The following is a 24,364-nucleotide window of genomic DNA, read 5'->3' on the forward strand; positions in this document are numbered from 1 at the left end:
GGTCTCCTTATCTACCTCCATAATCCCCTTTGATCTAAGTCTGCCTTAACATCTTTTTTTTTAATTTATTTATTTTACATGTAGAGTTGTAGACAGTGATAGAGAGAGAGAAACAGAGAAGTCTTTCATATGCTGGTTCACTCCCCAACTGGCCACAATGGCTGGAGCTGTGCCGATCCGAAGCCAGGAGCCAGGTGCTTCTTCCTGGTCTCCCATGCGGGTGCAGGGCCCAAGCACTTGGGCCATCCTCCACTGCCCTCCCGGACCACAGCAGAAAGTTGGACTAAAAGAGGAGCAACTGGGACTAGAACCCGGCACCCATACGGGTGCCGGTGCCGCAGGCAGAGGATTAACCAAGTGAGCCACGGCACCAGCCCGTGCTTTAACATCTTTAACGACTGTCATGAATGATTTTTTTTTCTTTAACAATATGATTTGTTAAATCATTAGTATTACTTTACAACTTACCATGTTCTTCCAAATCCATTATCTCTTAGAGAAAGTGACTTTCCAAAGATTATAGAAGCAGTAACAGAAAGTACAGAAGTGCATGGGGTGTGTGTCGCCATTGCTTCCCTGACTGTGTACTCCACAAATACTACCTATTCAACAACTTCACAGTGGTGGATAGTACTGTGACGAAAAGTAACAAACAAAAAACTTTAGAGGAAGCAGTGTGAAAGTAAGGCCATAGGTCGGGCCCAGTCAGTGGTCACAAGTGGTATCGTTTGCAAGTGCTGGCTCCTCAATCAAGCATTGGTGCAGCCCCTGAAAGCTTCACTCACCCCTCTTTTCCACCCAGGCCAGGTCCCAGATGCTCCAACATCAGAAGGTGATGAAACAACTGAGAGGATTTGCGTGCAGACCTCTGGCTTAAGAGACATTCCCATGGCTTTGGAGTCAGCAGATGAGATTAACTCTCTCACCAACCACTGGAACAAATATTTCATTTCTAGGTATTTTAGTTTGTCCCCAATATGTCTTAATAAAGTTATTTGCTTAAGGGATCCTTTAGGAGTGCCATTGGCTTTGCAAGAGGTTGGGACAAATTCTACAACGTTATGTAGCATAGGTTAAGAAATGAGCCAGAGCCAACCCATACTCTATCATTCCATGGGGAGTCCTGCCAGGGACTGGTTATCTGCTGGATACCATGAGGGAAGCCTCTACCCTGAGTTTCTCTTTCTATAGAGTTAGAGTGCATTAGTGGAGGGACTGGGATTGAGGGTACCCGTTATTTACAGGTGTTTTCTGAGAAAACCAGTGGCCCTGTACCTAGAAACTTAGAAGCAGCAGGGATCTTTGGGGCCCATAGGTTCTTAGGGCCCCAGCCCCTGCCCAGAGAGGAAGTCATCAGCACACTGGGAAGTGGGAAGAAAGTGGCTATCTTATTCTACAAATTATGGTGAGTGCTGGGATTGCAGGTGCATTGATGTGTCTGATCAAAGGCAGGCTTCCTGATTTGTGTGACCTAAGCATGGAACAAATTCAACTTTAGTTAGGCTTTATGTGTTAAAAAAGATCTTATAAAGTCATAATAATGCCCTCATTTCTTCTTTCTTCTCTTCTGTTTTTCATTCCAGATGAACAGCCCCATAGAAAAAGGCTGCACCAGATAACAACAGAGACCTCATGCTGGAGCTCCCTGAAGACTAGTTCCTCATCCAGCATCACACCCTCTCAAGGACACCCTCCCCCAGTCTGCAGTCCTATCGAAGACTCTGGATCCCTTATGAGAGGCCCATCTGTAGGGGAGGCAAAACCTCATGAGGTTCCAGAGAAAACAGGCATCCCGCCCCTGGAGGACAACAAATGCCAACGGGAACCCTTTAAAAGGAGTAAAAATTGATACTGAAATATGTTTACCATTAAATTTCTTCTTTCAGAATCAATGATGTCCTGACTTTATGTTGCTGATAATTAACTTCCCCTTCATAGGATTACTCGTTTCTCCATCCATCAGAATCAGAGTCTGCATGAATTTATGTGACTTAAAGGATGCTTCTCTAGGGTCCTAATTCATTTAGCCTTCACACTATAGTCAAAAATCTGGGTAATCACATTAGTGCTTACCAGGTGATATTTCATCATCATCCTCAAGCGCTCACCTACAAACGGCACTGACTATATTGGGTCTTAAAAAACAGGGTTGTGAGCTGGTCACACGAACTCTTAAAGAGTTTGAACTGTCAGCATACGAAAGATTGTTTAGAATTCTCAGTGAAGCCATCGGGTGAATGGTGCTCTCCTAAAGACTGTGTAGGCCTCAGATGTGAGTATGGCTAACAAAAAGAGAGGCCAGAATAATTTCTCATTCAGTCTTTCTCTACCAAAATATAATGCTTTTATTAAAAGGTTAAATATAGGGGCCAGCACTGTAACACAGTGGATAAGCCGCCACCTTCAGTGCCGGCATCCCATATGGGTGACAATTCAAGTCCTGGTTGCTCCACTTCTGATCCAGTTCTTTGCTATGGCCTGGGAAAGTAGATGGAGATGGCCCAAATCCTTGGGCCCCTGCACCCACATGGGAAACCCAGAGGAAGCTCCTGACCCCTGGATTGGCGCAGCTCCAGCCATTGCGACCAGCTGGGGAGTGAACCAGCATATGGAAGACTTTCTCTCTCTCTCTCTCTCTCTCTCTCTGCCTCTGCTTCTGCCTCTGCCTCTCTGTAACTCTGCCTTTCAAAATAAATAAGTAAATCTTTTAAACATATATATAAGATTAAATATAATCACCTTAGTCAGCATTATTAATCACTTTATTTAAAAGATGGCTTTGGGCCGGCACCACGGCTCACTAGGCTAATCCTCTGCCTTGTGGCGCCGGCACACCAGGTTCTAGTCCCGGTCGGGGCTCCGGATTCTGTCCCGGTTGCCCCTCTTCCAGGCCAGCTCTCTGCTGTGGCCCGGGAGTGCAGTGGAGGATGGCCCAAGTGCTTGGGCCCTGCACCCCATGGGAGACCAGGAGAAGTACCTGGTTCCTGCCATCGGATCAGCGCGGTGCACCAGCCGCAGCGCACCAGCCGCGGCGGCCATTGGAGGGTGAACCAACGGCAAAGGAAGACCTTTCTCTCTGTCTCTCTCTCTCACTGTCCACTCTGCCTATCAAAAAATAAATAAATAAATAAAATAAAATAAAAGATGACTTTGAAGAAAACCAGAGCATGTCATACAGTGTCAATTACACACACACACATGGGTTTTTCATATATAATAAAAACCTGGGGGGCCGACACTGTAGCCTAGCAGGTAAGGCCACCGCCTGCAGTGCCAGCATCCCATATGGGTGCCAGTTCAAGTCCTGGCTGCTCCACTTCCCATCGAGCTCTCTGCTACAGCCTGGGAAAGCAGTAGGTGATGGCCCAAGTCCTTGGGCCCCTGCACCCACGTGGGAAACCCAGAAGAACCTCCTGACTCCAGGCTTTGGATCAGCACAGCAACGGCAGTTGTGGCCAATTGGGGAGTGAACCAGTGGATGGAAGACCTCTCTCTCTCTGCCTCTCCTTCTCTCTCTCTGCCTCTCCTTCTCTCTCTCTTTCAAGTAAAATAAATAAATCTTTAAAAAAAAAAAAAACCTGGGATATAAAACCCACAATGTTCAATGTTAACTGTGACTGACTCAGCTAGGGTTCATGATCATCCTGATTTTCCTCCTATGGTACACATAGAGTATACATATGGTACACATAGAGTACACGTATGGTACACAGAGCATACATATGGCTCCCACTCACGCCTGAGGCACTCCTTCCTCCAGCAGCTGGCAACTTAAAGCTGAGTTTGTCTCTAGGAATTTTCTGTAGCTGAAGGGGTCTGCCTTCCCCAGGTTAGCTATCCACAATGGAAACCCACAGCAAATTACTGAGCAATGCAAGAGCACAAAATTCCAGTCCCTACGCCTCAATCACAACTCTAATTCAAAAATGAGGTTGACTTGAGGCCACCACTATTCCACGACTTCCCTCTCAACTCACACTTATAGCTGTACAAGGGTCCCTTAATAGCCAACTGATAGAGGAGAAAAAAGGCTAAGCTTGTTTACTAATGGGTCGATTTGGTATGTGAGTAACAGCCAAAGATGGAATACTGCTGCACTATAGCTCACTCAGGGTGGCCCTAATATAGCGGTGAGAGAAATCCTTCCAATAAGCAGCCTTCCAGCAGTGCACCTGGTCATCACTTTGTATAGGAAGAAAACTAGCCTGAGATCAGAACAGATACAGAATCATTAGGCCATGATGAGAGCCTTGACTAGTTAGCTCAGGACTTGGAAGGGGAAAGACTGGAAAATTAGGGGCAAGAAACTCTGAGATAGAGGCAAGTGTATGGGGAAGTGGGCACACAGTGTAAAATGGTTGTCTTCCTTATTAATGCCTTTCATAAGACATCCATCATGGAAAAGACACTAAACACTCAAGTAGACAGACTGATCAGTCATCTGATACCAGCCAGCTTCTGCCATCAGCCACCTGAGTGCTGGCACAATGGGCTCATCAGCAGAGTGTTGATGGTAGCCAATGAAGCTTGTGCATGAATTCCCCGCTCACCAAAGCTACTCCTGCTACTACCAGTGTAGAATGGCCAATCTGCCAGCAAGAGAGACCACCTGTGAGTCCCAATGTGCTCCCACCTCTGTAGGAGACCAATCAGCCCTTGGTGGCAGGTTAGGTACCTGGATTCCTTCTACTTAGGAAGGAACAATGATTTGTCCTCATGAGAATCCGTATGTTCTGGACATGGGTTTGCCTTTCCTGCTCTGAAAGATCTTTGTCAGTAAACTTATTACATGCAAACATATTTTTGTGAACCATAGCTATTATATTCCAAAACAAAAACAATGAAGGGACATGTTGTTTTACATTTTTGCAAATCTCCAATATAAAATAGCCTCTAAAAAAAAAAAAAAGCGGCAGCCTAGTTGAGAAAGAATATAGGTGAAAAGGGTAAATAGCACCTTAGCATTATTATGGAAACTGTGTTGACTCAAGGAGCAGATTGAAATGGCCTCAGGGATTCCAGAGTCCTGTACCCCACTGTGATATGAACCCCGCTGAGATGCCCCACCCACCAGCATCTCAAGACTGAAGCAGAGAACAGAGCGATGCTTTAGGGTTTCTGCATGACTCCTTACACTACTCAACTCAATCTTACCAAGGGAGCAAGTGTTTTAATTGTGAAGAATAAAGAACTGTCCTGGGACCTTTGAAGAATGGCAGAGATATCACAAAGCAGGATTCTGGGCAGCCACCAGCAGAAAGAAGGATCTAGGTGCCGGGAGATGTGGCAAAGGGAGCAAAGTCACAACCATCTGCTTTATTCAGGACACAACCAAGTACTGAAGACCTACTGTGTGCCAACACCCTCTGCTCCAGGGCTCGGGAAAATGGAGAATTCCCAATTAACTCTCAAATGTATTCAAGATTAGCCCCCAAAGAACCACAAATACGGTTACAAGATCTGAATTTGAATTAAGTTTTATTCTTTTCACAGCACGCTGTCACAGGTTATTTCACTTGATTCCCTCTTCCTTAATACTCCGAATTATTTAAATTCTGGCTTTTTTAAAAAAAAAAGAAAAGGTAAAACGAACAAACAAACAAAACCAGTGGCAGAGCAGAATACACAGTGAAGTTTAATACCTTTGAAAAGTTAATTAAGCAGAGTAAGCTATAGAATAAAAGCACGGGGATAGAATTTCGCTCATCCTTTTGCTCAACCCAAAGAGTAAAGAGTCTTTTATTTTGGTGGCCACAACAGCTTTAGTGAATCAGAGCAATCCGAACCTACCAGAAAGAATGAGAGTAAACCATTCAGCCAACCCCAGTGACCAGGGGGAGGGAGAGCGGGGAGTTTGCAAATCCCCTTACTCACCGAAATGGGCCCTTTTGTGTGATTTCCTGTGGAGGCAGCAGTCAGGGCTGCTATATATACAGCGCCTCCCCCGGTCCCACACAGCACCGAGAGACCATCCCCTGCTTCCTCTCTCCACCATGGGAAAGGTAAGTCCTGGGCACTTGGGGCTCAACCTCGGTCCTGAGGCAGCATCCTCGTTGGGGGCAGGCGTCACAAATCACCCGCACGCTCCTGTGTGTTCCTTTGCAGATCACCTTCTACGAGGACCGGGGCTTCCAGGGCCGCTGCTATGAGTGCAGCAGCGACTGCCCCAACCTGCAGCCCTACTTCAGCCGCTGCAACTCGGTGCGCGTGGACAGCGGCTGCTGGATGCTCTATGAGCGCCCCAACTACCAGGGCCACCAGTACTTCCTGCGCCGGGGCGAGTACCCCGACTACCAGCAGTGGATGGGCCTCAGCGACTCGATCCGCTCCTGCCGCCTCATCCCCCAAGTGAGTGTGGCTCTCCGTCATTGTCACTGTCTCTTGGGAAATGAAACGCGTTTGAAAACATCGTCTTAAACCAAATAGTCCCACATAGAGAGCAGAAAGAGGAAGTGACTCAATGCTTGTAGTTCAATCTAAAGTTATCTCAGATGTACAGCCCGTTTTTCCCTCTACAGAGGGATTGTTTTTTGTTTTGTTTTGTTTTTCAATTACATGTTCCTAGACTTTAATTTTTATGTAATGAAAATTAAAAGAGCAAAGATTAAGAAAAAGCAAGCCATGGGAGAGACTGAATTTACCATCTCTTTCAGATATAACTTCTTTAAGTATTCATTCAGTGCCACATCAAGTCAGAAATCCAATACATGAAAATTGACAAATACTCTGGGGCTGCTCAGTTCATTAAAAAAAAAACTTCAGCTGCCTGGCCTTACTTTTCTACTGGATTATTCTTCCCAGAGAAGATAGGCCTCTAGCTTCTAGTTCCTCTTCTAATCTAGCCGCTGCCTCAGAGAGATAAGTTAGAGTAAGGTCAAATCCAAAACTAGAGTTTGAGATTGAGTGTTTTCTGGAGAGTGACTGCACACTTCTTGGGAGAGTGGCGTGCAGGAAGCACAGGACACTGGGTTAAATAGAGTGCAATGAGAGTGAGTCTTGCTGCTCAGGGCAATGAATAAACTGAGAGTAGGAGGCCAGAAAGGCAGCGTGAGACTCAGCTAGTTTTCAAATAGCAAGCACTGAATCGATGTGATAAATTTTATCTTAAGCAAATCTGAATTCCCAAGAACCGGAGACTGGGGAACAGAGATTGAGGAGCTGGGGAGCTCTGCCCCAGCTTTGCTGGTGATTCGTTTCACTCATCAGTGGTGGGCTGCTGGGGTGGGAAGGCTCCTACACTCTGCAACATGGCTATTCTCAAAGCAAACTCAGACTTCGGGGCATGTGTGGCCAGGGAGGTGCAGGGACTGTAACCTTCTCTCTTTATTGACGATTTGTTTTCTGTCTTCCACCCAGCACTCTGGCACTTTCAGAATAAGAATCTACGAGAGAGATGACTTCAGGGGACAAATGTCAGAGATCACGGACGACTGTCTGTCTCTTCAGGACCGCTTCCACCTCAATGAAATCCACTCCCTCAACGTGCTGGAGGGCTGCTGGGTGCTCTATGAGCTGCCCAGCTACCGGGGCAGGCAGTACCTGCTGAGGCCGGGGGAGTATAGGAGATACCTTGACTGGGGGGCCACGAATGCCAAAGTTGGTTCTTTCAGACGAGTCATGGATTTTTACTGAAGCATTTACTTTCCCCACTTTTTCTCCTGTAGAATCTAATAAAAATACATAGCTTGTGTTTCTGGCAATAATAGAGGCCTGTCTTTCTTTCAGTCTGTTAAGGTTTCCTAAGCAATCCTGGCACTTGGCCAAACATAATAACCTGTGTTCAAATTCTCATATATTATGTAACAGATATTACTTCCGGTACTCTTCTAATAACTAAAACACATAGGCTTAAAGGAGCGTTCAACTAGACTGAAGCCGTTTGTGGTTATTCTCACAGGATATATTTGCAGGTGCAATGATTGATTAGCACTTACTGAAATACCCCAAATTATCCCTCCAGGTTAGTTCCTTTCCTTTCTTATAGCATCCAAGTCTTAGCTGATGAGAAAAGCGGTTCTCAGCACGTAGACTCTTGGTTTAGCTCCATGCACAAACTGGTATGCTCTTACCCATTGCACTCCTTTTCCTAACAGCCAACATCCCTTTTCTCCCAGTTCCATTTCCAATAATTCATGTCACTATGAGACTTACAGTCCAAGTATAATTCACTGTCTCTTTGCTGTATGTACTTTGTAGAAGAATTTCAGGACATTTACAAAATCTCATGCAGTTGGGAAACTCAACTTCATATCATTTTTTTTTAATTTTTTTTGACAGGCAGAGTGGACAGTGAGAGAGAGAGACAGAAAGGTCTTCCTTTGCCATTGGTTCACCCTCCAATGGCCGCCACAGCCAGAGCGCTGTGGCCGGCGCACCGCACTGAACCGATGGCAGGAGCCAGGTACTTCTCCTGGTCTCCCATGGGGTGCAGGGCCCAAGCACTTGGGCCATCCTCCACTGCACTCCCTGGCCACAGCAGAGAGCTGGCCTGGAAGAGGGGCAACCGGGACAGAATCCGGCACCCCGACCGGGACTAGAACCTGGTGTGCCGGCACCACAAGGCAGAGGATTAGCCTAGTGAGCCACGGTGCCGGCCAACTTCATATCATTTTAATAGGATGTAAAGTGTTATGATTATATGTGGAAAGTAAAATCAACTGGAAAATAAGTGATTGAAATTTTCTGGAGAAGTCTGTATGACTATATTATTTCCCTTACTTTATTAAAATGGATGCAATATGCTAATAAAATATATAATGTGACAAATCAAAGATAAGTGATCAGAGGAAAATCAAGAGTAGGAGAGATGAGAGAGCCAAGAGCAAAGTACAAACCCAAAGTTGTACACTGCAAGGTGCTGGGTTGGTGATAGATAGAATCATTTGACTCCAGAAGCCCAGCCAAAGAAGGAAGCAAGATCAGTTCTATGACTCAGCGTCTAGAAGACAAATCAATTATTTATCAGGATAAGTTTAATCATCCCCAGCACAAAACCTAAAGGAGCATTTTCTTGTGGGACCTTGTAAAAGGGTACTGAGTAAACATCCTCAAAAGCATAATTAAATAAGGTTCTTGGGATGGTTTCTTGTAAAGTTAATCAAAATTCATGGCAGAATCCCACTGAGATACCAATGAATTGGCTCACTCTACCTCACATAGAGTAGGAGCTGCTTTACCCACTTCCTTCAACACATATGTCTCATGATTCTGAAGGAGTGAGTGGCTTATGCATGTCCCAGTTCCCTCTGAACTCCTGCCTCATCACTAGCTGGTCATCTCATTCTCCACATATTTTGCCCCTGCTATGCAGTACACTGACCCAGACAAGAGACAGAGTCCCTTTTCCTTCCTCCTGAACCATCCATTATGTTGATGTGTGTAGCTTGATTGATTATACAGGTGCTGGGGGAATAGATGCAAGTTTATACTATAATAGTACAATAGTATCAAATTTAATATTAGATGTCCCTGTGTTAGATGGTCTACCAGCTACACCCTGCTGCAGAGGACCTGCCTTTTGTCTATCCTTTGCTCCTCTCCTCTCAGTACTTACCCATACCTGTGGGGCTATTCTTCTTTTAAAATTTTTTATTTATTTATGTGAAGAGCAGAGAGAGAGGGGAGAGAGAGAGAGAGAGATCTTCCATCCCCTGGTTCATACTCCCTGAACTGTGACTGATCCAGGCTGATGCTAGGAATTCCATCCGGGTCTCCCACTTGGTAGCACAGTCCCAAATACTTCGCCATCATCTGCGGCCTTCCCAGGTGTGTTAGCAGGAAGCTGGATCAGAAGCAAAGGAGCCAGATCTAACTGGCACTCCAATATGGGATGCCTGCATCACAACGTGGCCCCTGTTCATTTGTTATTGTCTCCTTCCATCCCATGTCCTTTAGGAGCTCCAATGCAACACCCAAGTGTCTTATAAACAGAGCAAACATATAATTTGTTGTTTCAACTTGCTTACTTTTTTTCAGTGAACAGAGTTTACTAAAATGTTCATGTATAATTATACAAGTAATAAAAGTTATTTGATAGGCCGGCGCCGCGGCTCACTAGGCTAATCCTCCGCCTTGCGGCGCCAGCACAAAAGGGTTCTAGTCCGGGTTGGGGCACCGGATTCTGTCCCGGTTGCCCCTCTTCCAGGCCAGCTCTCTGCTGTGGCCAGGGAGTGCAGTGGAGGATGGCCCAAGTCCTTGGGCCCTGCACCCCATGGGAGACCAGGAGAAGCACCTGGCTCCCGCCATTGGATCAGCGCAGTGCGCCGGCCACAGCGCGCTGGCCGCGGCGGCCATTAGAGGGTGAACCAACGGCAAAGGAAGACCTTTCTCTCTGTCTCTCTCTCTCACTGTCCACTCTGACTGTCAAAAAAAAAAAAGTTATTTGATAAGGTAATTACTGGGACCTCAAAAAGTGGTATGGGAGGAGGCATATCCTATGATATTCACCATTGAAATGTACCAACAATTTGGGATAATCCAGTGTTATCTGCACTCTAGATACCTTACAAACACCAGTATTTCCTGCACATCCTAGTTTGTAATACTAAGCCCAGATTTAAATATTTTTGTTCCTTTTCCTTTCTTTTCTCCCCTTGAACTGATGCTGTCTTCTGGTCTATATAATCTCATAAAAGGCCCACCAAGCAAAGAACTGAAGTAGCAACTACTCCATTGAGTTATGCCCCCCAAAAAAGCTTCCCTTCATCTTACCAGCTTTCTTCAGTTTTGCTGCTCTGCTTCCACGGGGTTAGGTCCTGACGTTAGTATATATCTTATTCTCTCCCCCTCCAACCCTTAGGAATTCAAATTTTCTTCTTTGTGAGTTTGTTAAGCAAAAGTGACAATCACAAGTACCTGTTGCTTAAACAGGAAGAAATATATGTCAACTTTCTTTCCAAAACAATACCACAAGTCAAGAAGAGATGAGTCAATGATTACTCCCTGCCTACTGGTCATTGGTTGCATGGTCACTAAAGACATGTTGAGAAAGAGGATTAGATGATGGTTCCTAGTCCTTTACACAGTATCCTTGCTTAGGACATTTTAGTCTACATGGTCAGCACCCAAATGATGTCTGCTCACTGAGCCAAGCATGAACATGATACACACATTCATTTGTCATCTCAGCAGACATAAAAATTAAATTATGAAAGAGTGGAAAGTTTAGAGGCCAACACAAAATCTCTGCTTTATCCCTTTTGCTTACTCATCTCCACTGTTATACAGGACCATTAAATAGATCAAGTTCAGGGTGCTTGTGTCATCCTACACACTGAAAGTTGCAAATGCTGAATTTTGATGTGTGCATGTATGCTTGTGTGGGCTGAGCAAATGAATTTCAAACTGGAGGATAACAGTCATTCATTCACTCCCCAGGTATTTACCAGTATCCTTTATGTGACAGCCCATTTTACCAATTAGTAGGCATATAAACACACAGATGGGCTAGCACTTGCTCTCATGGGGCTTCCTCCATCCATTTTGAGGGACTGATGTGAGAGAAAATAATTAGATAAGTGATAGGTACTATTACAGAGGTATGAACATGATGCTAATGAGGCAGTGCAAAATTCAACTCAGAAGATTGGAAAGGGTTCCAGAAAACCTTTGCAGAGAAACTGATGCTTGAGCTCAGCCTTGAAAAGTGAAAAACAGAGAACTGGTATCTCAGTGAGAAAGACCAGTATGTTGGAAATGAGAGCAACGTGAAAATAAGGTGGTTCAGTTGGGAAATGGGAAGTGGTTCCTCGTGGTAGGACTGAAAGTCTGGAGACAGACGGGTCAGGTCTGGAGTTGCATGCTAAGGAATCAGTACTCTGTCCCAAAGACAGTGAGTCTGTGGAGTGTTTCAAGCAGTGAGCAGCATGACCTGGCATATTTGATGTGTTTCAATGCTCATGACCCTGGCATTCCGCACAGTGCAGGCAGGAAGAAGGCAAGACTGGGCAGATTTGGGAGGCTGTTGGAAGTCCAGCTGAGATACAAGAGCCTACTTAAGGCAGCTGCTTGGACAGCTGGGAACAAGGAGCCAAAAGGAGAAGCAAAACAATTTGAGAGGAGGTAGGAGGAAGTCCAGAATATGCCAATCTGAGACAAGACCAAAGTTCCATAATACGCATTTCCTGACCTTCTATCTCTTTTCTTGTCTTACCCAGTTCTGTCATTTAAGTGCTGATATCTCTGTTTTGAATCTCTCATTGCGTGCTTATGAACCTTTAGAGAATAAGGAAGCACACTGTAGAGCAGTTAGAACACTTGCCTACCAGTTTAAAGAGGATGTCAGTACAATTGCCAATAAAGCCTCACCTGGAGATGCCTAAAATACCTGTTTTTCTTAACAAAAATGAAGGCCTAAGAGTGAGCATTTGGGCCTAATGGTTAAGATTCCATGCATCACAAATCAGAGTACCGGGTTTCAATTCTCAGTTCTGGCTCCTGACTCCAGCTTCCTGCTAATGGCAGGCCCTGAGAAGCAGCGGCAGTGGAGCAAGTTATTGGGTTTCTGTCACCCACAAGGGAGACCTGGATTGAGTTCCCAGCTCCTGGCTTCAGCCTGGCCCAACCCTGGCTGTTGGACACATTTGGGAAATGAACTAACAGAGGGGAGTGCTCACTTTCCTTTCTTCCTTTCTCCCTCCCTCCCTCTCAAATCAATAAACTAAAACAAACAAACAAAAAGTCTAATGAAGGAATAAACCACAGCGGTATTTTTCCCAAGTTTGGTCCAAGAACTATCTGGCATTCACCAAAATTTAGCTTTGAAGGATCTTCTGATCTAATGTAGAATCCTGGGAGAGCGTAGGGACTGGTGATTTGCATTTTATCAAACAAAGTGATTCTTATGTACACTAGAGTTTGAAAGTCATCAGATGAGTTCTAAAGTCCTTTCCAAGCCTAGCATTTTTTTTAATCCACAAAATCATCTTGTAGAGGAGAAATTTTTCAGGAATTTTTGAGAGGATTGAATATCTGAGAGTGACAGACATGCTGAAGTCATCATTAATAATGTCACTCTTTACTACTATCTAACATTTATTCAGTGTTCATGTGTGCCAAGTATGTGCCAACCACATTATACACATACCACATCATATCATATTGATGTCCTTAGCTGAAAACCAACAGAAATTCAATTGTCTTTAAATAAATTGAGTTTCTTACTCATTGCAGCAAAGGAGAACACACACCATGGGAAAGCATGGACTGTCTCAGTAAGAGTTAAAAAGAACCTATTAGGGCTGGCATTTGGTATAATAGTTAAGATGCCACTTAGGATGTCCATATCCTAGAGAGGAGTACTTGGGTTCGAGTCCTGGCTCCACTCCCAATTCTAGTTTCTGGCTAATGCACCCTCCGAGAGGCAGCAGATGATGGCCACAGTAGCTAGGTTCTTGCCATCCACATGGGAGACCTAGATTCCAGCTTTGTTGTGGTCCAGCACCAGTTATCTTGTGCATTTGGAGGGTGGAACATCAAATAGGGAGTTTCTCAATCACTTTCTCAAATAAAGAAAATAAATACATTTTAAAAAGAATTTTTAAAAAGGATTTTAGTCTGGTTGGATAATTTGGGGAAGAATCTAAAAACTGAGGTTCATTCTAGATAGATGCTGTCCCAAAGCAAGATTAAGTTTATGATTGGTTATCTCATTAAATCTTACCCAAAGAGAGAGAAACTAGAATGAAGATTAAGCTATAATTGATAAAGAAATAGCCGAAAATCATTTTGGATGAGGGGGTAATATTTGGTACTGTGTGTGTGTTTTGCTGGCATTGTTTTTGCCTGTGCTTAGATAGACTAATAAAGTGGCCTTGCTTTATTTCATTCCATCAAGGGAGATTGTTTACATCCACTAGAAGAATAATACATCCCAGCTATGAGTGCCAGGCCTGCTTCCGAATGTCAGAGGTTATTCCTTTCTGTCTTTCTCACTCATCAAACCTTCTCCCACGAGATGGGTCCTGCTCTGAGAGGTAGTGGGACCTGCCATCTTCATACAGCCACCCCATGGGCCTCCCCAGCCCAGGCAGTCTGTGTCAGAATGCAGCTTCATGGTCTCCCCATCCTTGGAAAAGGGGCAACAACCAACAGAGCAACACACTTCGCAGTCTTGGGCCCATGGTCGCAGGAAGCCTTCCCTCGTTCCTAGCACAAGTTGACTCCCAGGGGCTGACATCCTGATACATGATGTGCACCTGTCAATGCGGGGTAGAGAGATTAACTACTGTGTTTTAGTGAATTGAATCAACGAAGTCAAAACCAGCTTAGATCAGAATCTAGACTTATGTCCTGCATTGAACTGACAAACTGTGTAAAGAAAAACATTTAAGACAGCTAGTTCTGTCTTCCAGAGAAAGTGGGGTGTGTAGCAGTCTGTCTCCCCAACAGCCTCTTGGAACCAGGGGACCCTTCAGGAAGGCAGAGCTTTCCCCCGGAAAATTCGTGGGTTTTAATTAAATCGTACTCCTATGCATGCAGACACGAATTTCGGGTCAAAAGTTCAGACTGGTGTGCTGATAAATTTAAAAAACACGAAGAATCCAAATAAAAGAGCAGCAGATAGAGGCCAGCGTGAGAATATACCAGAGAATGAGGGCAAAATCTGCAATCATTTCCAGTGAATGCAGCATGTAAAAGGGATCCATAAAATGCCCTTACTCACCCCCGCGGGCCCCTTTTGTGTTGTTCCTGCCAACGCAGCAGCGCTCCTGCTATATAGACCCGCCGCGCTGCCGGCCCCACACACTGAACTCCAGCATCGGTGTCAACCAGCCATGGGGAAGGTGAGCGGAGCACACGTTTAATAAAAAGAAAACAGAGCTTTATACAAGGCTTACTGGGAGCAAATGATTTAATTCGGAATCATTCTTCCTTTGCAGATCATTTTCTACGAGGACCGGGGCTTCCAGGGCCGCTGCTACGAGTGCAGCAGCGACTGCCCCAACCTGCAGCCCTACTTCAGCCGCTGCAACTCGGTGCGCGTGGACAGCGGCTGCTGGATGCTCTATGAGCGCCCCAACTACCAGGGCCACCAGTACTTCCTGCGCCGGGGCGAGTACCCCGACTACCAGCAGTGGATGGGCCTCAGCGACTCGATCCGCTCCTGCCGCCTCATCCCCCAAGTGAGTTTTGCTTGATTTGGCTCATGCTGCCTGCGTGTTCTCACTGAGTTACTGATGTGGGTTGGGGAGGTTTTACTTTATAAACAACGAGGGGCTATGTGGGTTTTCTGCACTTGCTTACACATAGAATACAGGCAAGAATCCACTTGGAGGAAGAGTCAGTTTTATGTTTAATTCTTGCTATCATTAAGACAATCAAAGTTGTCGATCAAATAGATTAGCATAATGAAATTTAAAACAGAACTTGCCAACGGGAAGCTGATTAGGCTGGAGATGGCAGTAATTTATAACAAATTCCATTCGTTTTCATTTATTTTAAAGAAATTTCTAATGACTGCATTAGGTTCTACTGTGGACTAATACACACTGAAGACTTGTTCGTATAGGATACTCAATAGCTCTTTAATTTGGGAAATCCCTTGAATCCTGGTTCCCAGGGACTATTTAAACCAACTTTTCCCTGAAGTACAGAAGTTCAAAATCCTACTTTAATGATAAATTTATATGTATATAAATAATTCTGGGAGAGACATTCTTATTAAAATATAAATTAAAATAAATTATTTAAGCTTTCCAAAAAATATATTTGAGTCACCCAGAGGGAAATAGGAATCAAAGAACTTGAGTTTCTGATGAATTCCAAGTTTGAACCTCACAAAAATATCACCTGCTAGATAAGAAACAGCGATTGATGTGCAAGAATTTGTCAGATGTTAGCAGAAGGCAGATCCACGCACAGCTATTTCAGAGTCATGATTCTTACATTGAAAATCCATGCCCAGTCTATCAAGGTCATCTTTGTTTGATTGGATGAATTCCATAAGAGGCTCATTTGCTTTTCTGGTTCCTTCTTTTTGTGCCCCGAGCAGACAAGCTCTCACAGGATGCGACTGTATGAGAAAGATGACCACAAAGGCCTCATGATGGAGCTGAGCGAGGACTGCTCCTGCATCCAGGACCGCTTCCACCTCAGTGAGGTCCGCTCCCTCCACGTGCTGGAGGGCTGCTGGGTCCTCTACGAGCTGCCCAACTACCGGGGGCGGCAGTACCTGCTGAGGCCTCAGGAGTACCGGCGGTACCAAGACTGGGGAGCCATGGATGCGAAAGCAGGCTCTTTGCGCAGAGTGGTAGATTTATACTAAAATAGGTTAACACTACCATTTTCTCATTTTGGAACCTAATAAAGTATTTAGTCTGTATTGTTGGCAATTACTGACTTCGAGTTTTTCTTGCATTGTGTGCAAATTAATTCACATATAAATACTCGCTGCTAAAGTTTGTGAAGGGCATAAGGGAGTGGGTGGAGTGGATTCAAGAGCCTGAAGGCCTGGTGAGTATGAGCAAGGCTCAGACATCAGGGAGGAGAGAGGATGCAGCCCGAATGAGAAAGAAAAGACAAGGCAAACTAGAGACAGGCAGATGGCGATGGGGGAACCCAGGCACTCCGCAGAAGGCTCTGAGGAACAGTGTTCCAAAAGTTTCCTTCCGGCCTGGAAAGTGGTTGGAAACTACAAAAGACAAAGTCAAGTGAGTTGTGAGGCCAAGTCCAGCTTGGCAAGAAGCCTGAGTAGACTGTGAGGAATTGGAGTTTTGTTGACTTTCAAGTGCAGTGTTAACATAACGAATACCAAGCTGCCATGCCTTTGCACCAGGGTAAACCTTTAGTTATTTCGGAGCCTGGCCCAAATGCTGCGTGAAGTATAGAAACTGCAGAACTGTACATGGGGTCCAGATAATGCAAATAAATTCATAAGGGAGACACATCAGTAGTTTAAGTGGTTTACATGATCTAATATATCACAAACATAAAAAGCCCTTTAACTACAAAAAAATAAGGCTCAAATTTATCTTGATGAAGAATGGGGTGGGAGAGGGAGTGGAAGATGGGATGGTTGTGGGTGGGAGGGAGGTTATGGGGAGAAAAGCCGTTATAATCCAAAATTTGTACTTTGGAAATTTATATTTATTAAATAAAAGTTGAAAAAAAAATAAAGCCATTATCAGCCTCAAAAAAAAAAAAGAGAAAGCAAAAAAAAAAAAAGGCACATTGAAGAAAGCTGTAATTTCTGGAGCTCCTTGATTAAACTACAGCCTGTGTGTTCACAAGTTAAGCCCTGCAAATTTGAAAAACAGAAAAGAAATAAAGGTGGGCAAACATTTGGAGATGGAGAACTAATGTGTTTTAACTTGAAAATTTCCCTCCAAATTATAAGCTGCCATTGGTCTGACCACTTTATACATTCTATAAAGTAAATAGAGGGGTCCTTCTGACACCTTGTTTTTGCTAATCCCTGTTGAGATTTGATGGACACCCTTCTGGAACTCCCCCCTCATTTCCATAGTTCTTTCATGAAACATAGCTCTTTTTACAAGAATGAAATCATGCTATGTATACTACTCTGAAATGTGTTTTCAAAATGCAATATAGGAGTGTGCTTTGGCCTAGCATCTGAGCTTCTAGTTGGGATGCCTACATTCCACATCTGAGTTGCTGGATTCTTCTCCCAGTTGCTGCTCTTCTCCCAGTAATAGTTTCCCTCTAATACACACTCTGAGATATAGTAGTGATGGCTCAAGTGATTGGGTTCCTGCTTCCCACATGGTAAACCTGGGTCAAAGTCCTGGTTCTTGGCTTTGGCCAGGCCCAGTTCAAGCCACTGATGGTGTTTGCAGAGTGAGCAAATAGGATATCTGATGGTCTATCTGTCCCTATCTCTGTCTCTGTTTTTCTGTTGACATAGTGTTTGAGACTCCACTTTGGATACCTGCATCCCAGATACCCGCATACCTGAGTGCTTAGGTTAGAGTCCCTGCTTTGTTTCTGATTCCAGTTTCCTGCTGATATGCACCCTGGGAGGCAGCAGGCCATGGCTCAAGTACTTGGGTCCCTATCACCCATCTATAAGACTGGAACTGACCTCTGGGTTTCCAACTTGGGTCTGGCTTGGTCCTGACTGTTGTGGGCATTTGGGGAAGGAATCAGTAGATGAAAGATCCCCATCAGTCAGTCTCTCTCTCTCTCTCTCTCTCTCTCTCTCTCCCCAGCTGCCTTTCAACAAATAAAAATTAATTAAACAGTAATAATAAATTAAAATGTAATATAATGAGGACACATATCGAAGTCTGCACCATATTTTGTTTTATGGCTGAATTGCATCCCGTTGTTCAGAGCTCTCCAAGATCATTTCATCATTTCTCCCATGATGACTCAGCTTTCCCAACATTGCTTTTATAAAGAGTGCTGCAAAGAACATTGTTATATGTGTACCCTTGCCTTGGTGTGTCATAATTTGAAGAGGATGGAGATCCAGAAGAAAGATTGCTTGTTCAGAGTGCAAGTGTTTTTTTTTTTATTGTAATACACTTTCTCAACTGTTAGCCACTAGATTTCCTACCATCCATTAGACAGAATCTTTGCCATTGAGTACCTCCCATGGGTCTACCATCTGTAGCACTGGGGATGAAGACACAATCAAGGGGGGTGGGAGGGAAGTGATGGAGGGAAGCCATTGTAATCCATAAGCTGTACTTTGGAAATTATATTCATTAAATAAAAGTTAAAAAAATTTAAAAAAAAAACAATATTCCAACCCATGGTTCACTCTTCAAGTGGCCACAATGGATGATGCTGAGCCAGGATGAAGCCAGGAGTTGGAACTCCATTTTGGTATTCCACATGGGTGGGAGAGGCCCAAGTACTTGGGTCATCCTCTTCTGCTTTCCCAGATGCTCTACTAGAGAGGTAGATTGGAAGAACAGCATCAGTGACTGGATCCAGCACTCTGATACGGGACAAAGAATTTTTGGTTGATATATTTTTTTTCTTTCAGCACTTTGGATATATATTATCCCAGTATTTCATATTGTTTAATGATATTCCAATTCTTAATCATATTAAAAATTCCATTGCATGTAAAAAAAAAAAAGACACAATCAAAACAAACAGGGGCGCAGCAGGTTAAGCCACTGCCTGGGATGCCAGCATCCCATATCAGCAGTATCCAGCATCAGAGTCCTGGCTGTTCAACTTCTGATCCAGCTCCCTGCTGATGCACCTGGGACAGCAATGGATGATGGCCCAAGTACTTGGGTCCCTGCCACACATGTGGGAGACCCTGACGGAGTTCTGCCTCCTGACTTCAGCCTGGCACAACTCTGGTTGTTGTGGGGAGTGAACCAACAGATGTCATCTGCCCTTAAAATAAATAAACAAATAAAAACTTTTTAAAAAACTAAACAAGTGAAAGTCTTGTTGCTACCACCACAAACACTACATAGAAATAATTCTACATATCAACACTAAATAATAATAATCACTTTTCAAATCAAGTACTTACCAAGTACCAAATAATACATAAAATGCTTCTGAGTACTTTGACTAAGCAATTATGACAATAAAATTTATGACAAATTTCTAGAATAATTAAATGCAACGTATTTACTTAAATATTTCTCATGGTATGAGCTTTATTCCATAGCATTCTGGAAAGGAAAGTGTTTTCCTGGCATAACATACAAACCTGACACTTCCTCACACATCTTAACTTCCTACAGAACTGGTTATTTGTGCTTAGGAACGACATATCCCATGAACACAGTTTCCTGCACGTAGAAAGCCATCGGCTGAAGTTCTGCATGGAGGAGCAGCCACTTCCTGCCTTTGACACCTTCCCTGGAACAGGAGGCTGGGAAGGAACTGGTCATAGGTTCCCTACCCCTTCCACCTCCAGGTAGCTGACCCTACTTCCATCTCTCCCCTCCTCCCACCTACCTCTATCTCCTATCTTCCTGCCCCTTTATTCTGGTCTTGGGGAACAGGCAAAGTGAACCTTCCAATGCCTATCTCATTCTTTGGGGAGAACTTTGATCATGATCCAGAGAAACCTGTTGCTTGTACTAACAGGGCTTGGGAATCACATGCGAATCTTCCAAGGAGGAAATTTCTAAACATGATACATGTTGTAAATGACTTATCTTCTCTCTTCACACACATAAAATCACAGTAAGCTTGCAATCCAACATGTAATGGCCTTTTTCTTCTTCAGAATTCTAAGACACATTCCAAGGAATCAGCTTTAGCCACTGTCCTAATTTCACAAAATTTGGATTTGTACCTTTGATGGTGAATCATGCATCTTTAGTAAAGAGTTCTGAGAACAATAAAAATTAATGATAGCCATTGATAGTGGACAAGGATGTGGGTGCTTGAGTGATATTACTTGATTTAAAGTGAAAATACTGGGACCAGAACTGGGTGTTGTGGGCTAAGCCTCCTCCTGCCACACCAGCATCCCATATGAGTGCTGGTTCTAGTCCCAGCTGCTCCTCTTCCCATCCAGCTCTCTGCTATAGCCTGGGAAAGCAATAGAAGACAGCCCAAGTCCTTAAGCCCCTGCACCCATGTGGAACACCCAAAGAAGCTTTTGGCTCCTGGCTTTGGATTGGCCCAGCTATAGCCATTGCAACATTTGTGGAGTGAACCAGCAGATGGAAGACCTTTCTGTCTCTCTGTAACTCTACCTCTTAAATAAATAAATAAAGTATTTTCAAAAAGAAAAATAAAGTGAAAATACCTGGGACCGGCATTGTGGTGCAGCTGGTTAAGCTGCCACTGTGATGCCAGCCCCCACATCTGCTCTGGTTCGTGTCCCTGCCATTCCACTTCCAGTCCAGCTCCCTGCTAATGCACCTGGTAAAGCATTGGAAAGCGGTCCAAGTGCGTGGGCCTGTGCACCCACATGGGAGACCTGGATGAAACTCCTGGCTCCTAGCTTCAGCCTGGCTCTGCCCTGGTTGTTGCAGCCATTTGGAGAGTAAACCAGCAGATGGAAGATTTCTCTCTCAACCCTCTCTGTAATGGCCTTTCAAATGAATAAATAAATCTTTAAAAATAAATAAATAAAATATCAAGTGACACAAGAAGAAGATGGCAATTTTAGACTAACAGCTGTATAAATGAAGAGCATTATCTCAAAGCAAACAATTAGCTCAATCATTTCAGCTTATCATTCTTATGTCTACTCTGGACGACATAAGTCTATTGTTTGTAATAATTGTGGAAAAAAACAGATGGTTCATTACTTTAATAACACATCCATGTTTTCAAAGCTAGTAAGAGACAAGGATGGGAATCCAGCTTGGGTTTGTCACATGTCCTTAACTGCTTAGTTGGTCCTAACATGGGGAGCTCTATGGAGGAAAATCTTGCGAAATAAACCTAAAATAGAGTTTGGAAGCATTATGATAGTCCTCTTCCTAGATGCTCACCATCTTTCTCACATTCTTTAGATCAAGTGATTCTAAATATTTTAATTTCCTGGACCAATTTTATTTAAATTAGAACCAACATAAGACTTTCAATTTTCATTTTTGCCAAACAAAGACATTTAAGACATAAATACAAAACCAAAGGTGCAGACGTGTGCACAGCAGTTAGTCACTGCTTGGGAAGCCTGCATCTGAGTACCTGCTTTTCTGAGTACCTAGCTATCCTGTTTCTGAACCAGCTTCCCGATAATGTGCAAAAGTGCTTGGGTTCCTTCCATTCATGTGGGAGATCCAGACTGAGTTCCAGGCTCTAGGGCCTGACCCTGTCCTGGCTGTTGTGGGCCTTTGGGCAGTGAGCCAGCACATGGAAGACTGATTTTTTTCTTCCTCTCCCTCAAATAAATAAATTTTTTTTAATTTTTAAAAATGTTTAAATTAAAAGCCAGTCAGCATCTATTCATTTTTTTTTTTTTTTTGAAAGTCAGAGCTACAGAGAGAGAGAGAAGTCCTCCATCCAATGGTTCACTCCCCAATTGGCCGCACGACCAGAACAGTGCTGATCCAAAACCAGGAGCCAGGAGCTTCTTCTGGGTCTCCCACGTGGGCGCAGGGGTCCAAGAACCTGGGCCATCTTCAACTGCTTCCCCAGGCCATAGCAGAGAGCTGGATCGGAAGTGGAGCAGCCGAGTCTCCAACCAGCGCCCATATGGGGATACTGATGCTTCAGGCCATGGCGTTAACCTGCTGTGTCACAGCGCCAGCCCCCAGCATCTATTCTTACATTATTTTATAAAAAGACATCACATTGACAAAAGGACATTTCAATGCTTCAAAATAAACTTCCTAAAAATGTATGGTTGAGGCCAAGAAAGAGTATCTGGAATTTGACTCAGTGGGTAGCTTTTTAGTTAGTAAAAATCAGGTAAAACTGGGAAGAATTTGGAAACTCTCCTTTGGGCTGCAAGCCAATACATTCAGGGACCAAAGAGATGATGTAATTAAATGAAACTGCCACCTTTAAGACAACAGGGAGTGAACGGGATAATGGTGAACTGTGAAAAAGTCAACCAATCCAAACCATTAAAAAAAAATCTAAATACTTCATCTGTCAAACAAAACACATCTACAGTTCCGCTGGGAAGTGCTGTCAGCCAAGAACATCATTTGATTCCCTGAGCTTCCTCTCTCCCCCCATGGAATGACGTGGTGCCATCTATATAATGTATACACACAGAACTTTACCATGGAGCACACAGAAGTGAGGAAAGATACCCCAGCAATGACTAACATTAAATTATCTCTTTTTCTGAATAGGATGAGACTTAGATTCATAGAATATTTGCATTCCAGAAAATAAGGAAAGTGGTATTCTTATAAACTTTATTTTGTAGACTGACATTTATGCTACCTACACATATTATTGACCCTGCATGTAGCAAAACCCTAACCTGAAGTAGTCTCTCTTACCATCATTTTTGTTTTGTTTTTAAAGATTTATTTATTTATTTGAGAGGCAGAGTTACAGACAGAGGAAGAGACAAAGAGAAAAGCCTTCCATCTGCTGATTCACTTCCCAAATGGCCGCAACAGTCAGAGCTGCGCTGATCCGATTGATTAAAATATTTAAGTAGTAACGAAGGACTATTTTCCTGGACTAGAGTTCAGGGCAATGTTGTCTGTTCATCATCTCTTGTTCCCCCTCCAAAGACAGTCACCATCAGTCATTACAAGTAATTTGTGTTCTAAAATTTCAATTTCTATACCACAGGAGTAAGGATTCTCATATATTCATATAGCACAGTAAACACAGCTTGGGGCTTGGGACTTACACTCATTTGTCACTCTTGGAATTTTCTGTATATCATTGAAGTTAAACTGCACTTTGGCCCAAGCCAGTCCCTTTTCAATGCTATGAAAAAACTGAGATTTTTTTTCCCCAGGCTTCTTCAACCCCAACTAAAATAATGCTTTCTCTCTTACCAGTCAATGGGAAAACCAAGGCCAGATTCCCCTTGTCTCAGTCCTCCAGGTGTATTCTCAATGGTAACTGCATCTCAGCACAGGCAGTGTCCCCCACAAACATCCCCATAACACTCCCTGAGCTTCCACGAGTTCTAATCTCCCCAAAGCATTCAGTCTGTGTTCTCAGAGACTCTGACTGCTGATTCTTTCTGGTATTTTACTATGCATCTATCAACACTTTCTCCCACAGAACACTGGACCCCCAAAAAACTCTTGAGTGAAATAATGATGATTTTAAAATATTATAAATCATTTAAAAGTTTAATTAAAAAGATGATTTTATTCTTTAGATCTAACAGCTTATTTTCCACCAAACATAAGTACATTTGCAAACACATGCCATTATACAGTGGATAACAAGAAGCCGGAAAATAGGAGTTGAAGTCATCATAATGCACATAGTTGGGGTTTAATTCATAAATACCTACTTAGTAAGATTTATGACTCAAAGACAAGACAGACTACTTCCACGGGTCAACACAGGACTGTGAACAATTCTTTGAACATGAAAGAGGCTAGACTCATAGGTCATCTTCCACGCCAGTGCTCTTTCCAGCCCGTCAAACTATTCTCTTCCAGGCCAATAAATACTTTCTAAAGTCTTCCTAGAGTCCCAGCCTTCAGATATTTATTCCTTCCTCTCGCTACACCATTCCAGCCATAGCTCCTCTTTGTATTCATACAATTGATTTCCTCTGAGTCAAAAGCTTTGTGTACTCTTGTTCGCCAAAGAACAAAGTTGTAGCCTAGAGTCTACCAGAAATGCATTTTTAGGAGCTTGGTTTTATTTTGTAGAAAGTCTAAAGAGAATCCATTTTTGAGGCTTAAATGTATTAATTTTCCATATTGCCTCAAATTTAGCACTTTCCCTTTCAATTCTTCTTTCTGAAACGATGCATCTTGAAACTATTCTCCCTTTGGAATCATAGAACCACAATGAGCCAAGAGAAAAA

The 24,364-nt window shown here is 43.6% G+C and overlaps 2 protein-coding genes across 2 annotated transcripts; both read left to right on the top strand.

Annotated features, from left to right (window-relative positions):
• The first annotated feature begins 5,814 nt into the window (after nt 1-5,814).
• Nucleotides 5,815-7,700, top strand: LOC100355450 (gamma-crystallin B). The gene is made up of 3 exons (XM_002712615.6): nt 5,815-6,002; nt 6,106-6,348; nt 7,357-7,700. The coding sequence occupies exons 1-3, from the start codon at nt 5,994-5,996 to the stop codon at nt 7,630-7,632; spliced, it is 528 nt and encodes a 175-aa protein (XP_002712661.1). The 5' UTR covers nt 5,815-5,993; the 3' UTR covers nt 7,633-7,700.
• A 6,992-nt stretch (nt 7,701-14,692) lies between these two features.
• Nucleotides 14,693-16,331, top strand: LOC100354942 (gamma-crystallin C). Its single transcript, XM_070071594.2, has 3 exons — nt 14,693-14,783; nt 14,880-15,122; nt 15,989-16,331. The coding sequence occupies exons 1-3, from the start codon at nt 14,775-14,777 to the stop codon at nt 16,262-16,264; spliced, it is 528 nt and encodes a 175-aa protein (XP_069927695.1). The 5' UTR covers nt 14,693-14,774; the 3' UTR covers nt 16,265-16,331.
• The last annotated feature ends 8,033 nt before the right edge of the window (nt 16,332-24,364 follow it).

Source organism: Oryctolagus cuniculus, chromosome 3, assembly GCF_051225735.1.
Source record: "Oryctolagus cuniculus isolate XC-2025 breed Fujian yellow rabbit chromosome 3, ASM5122573v1, whole genome shotgun sequence".
Lineage (NCBI taxonomy): Eukaryota > Metazoa > Chordata > Mammalia > Lagomorpha > Leporidae > Oryctolagus > Oryctolagus cuniculus.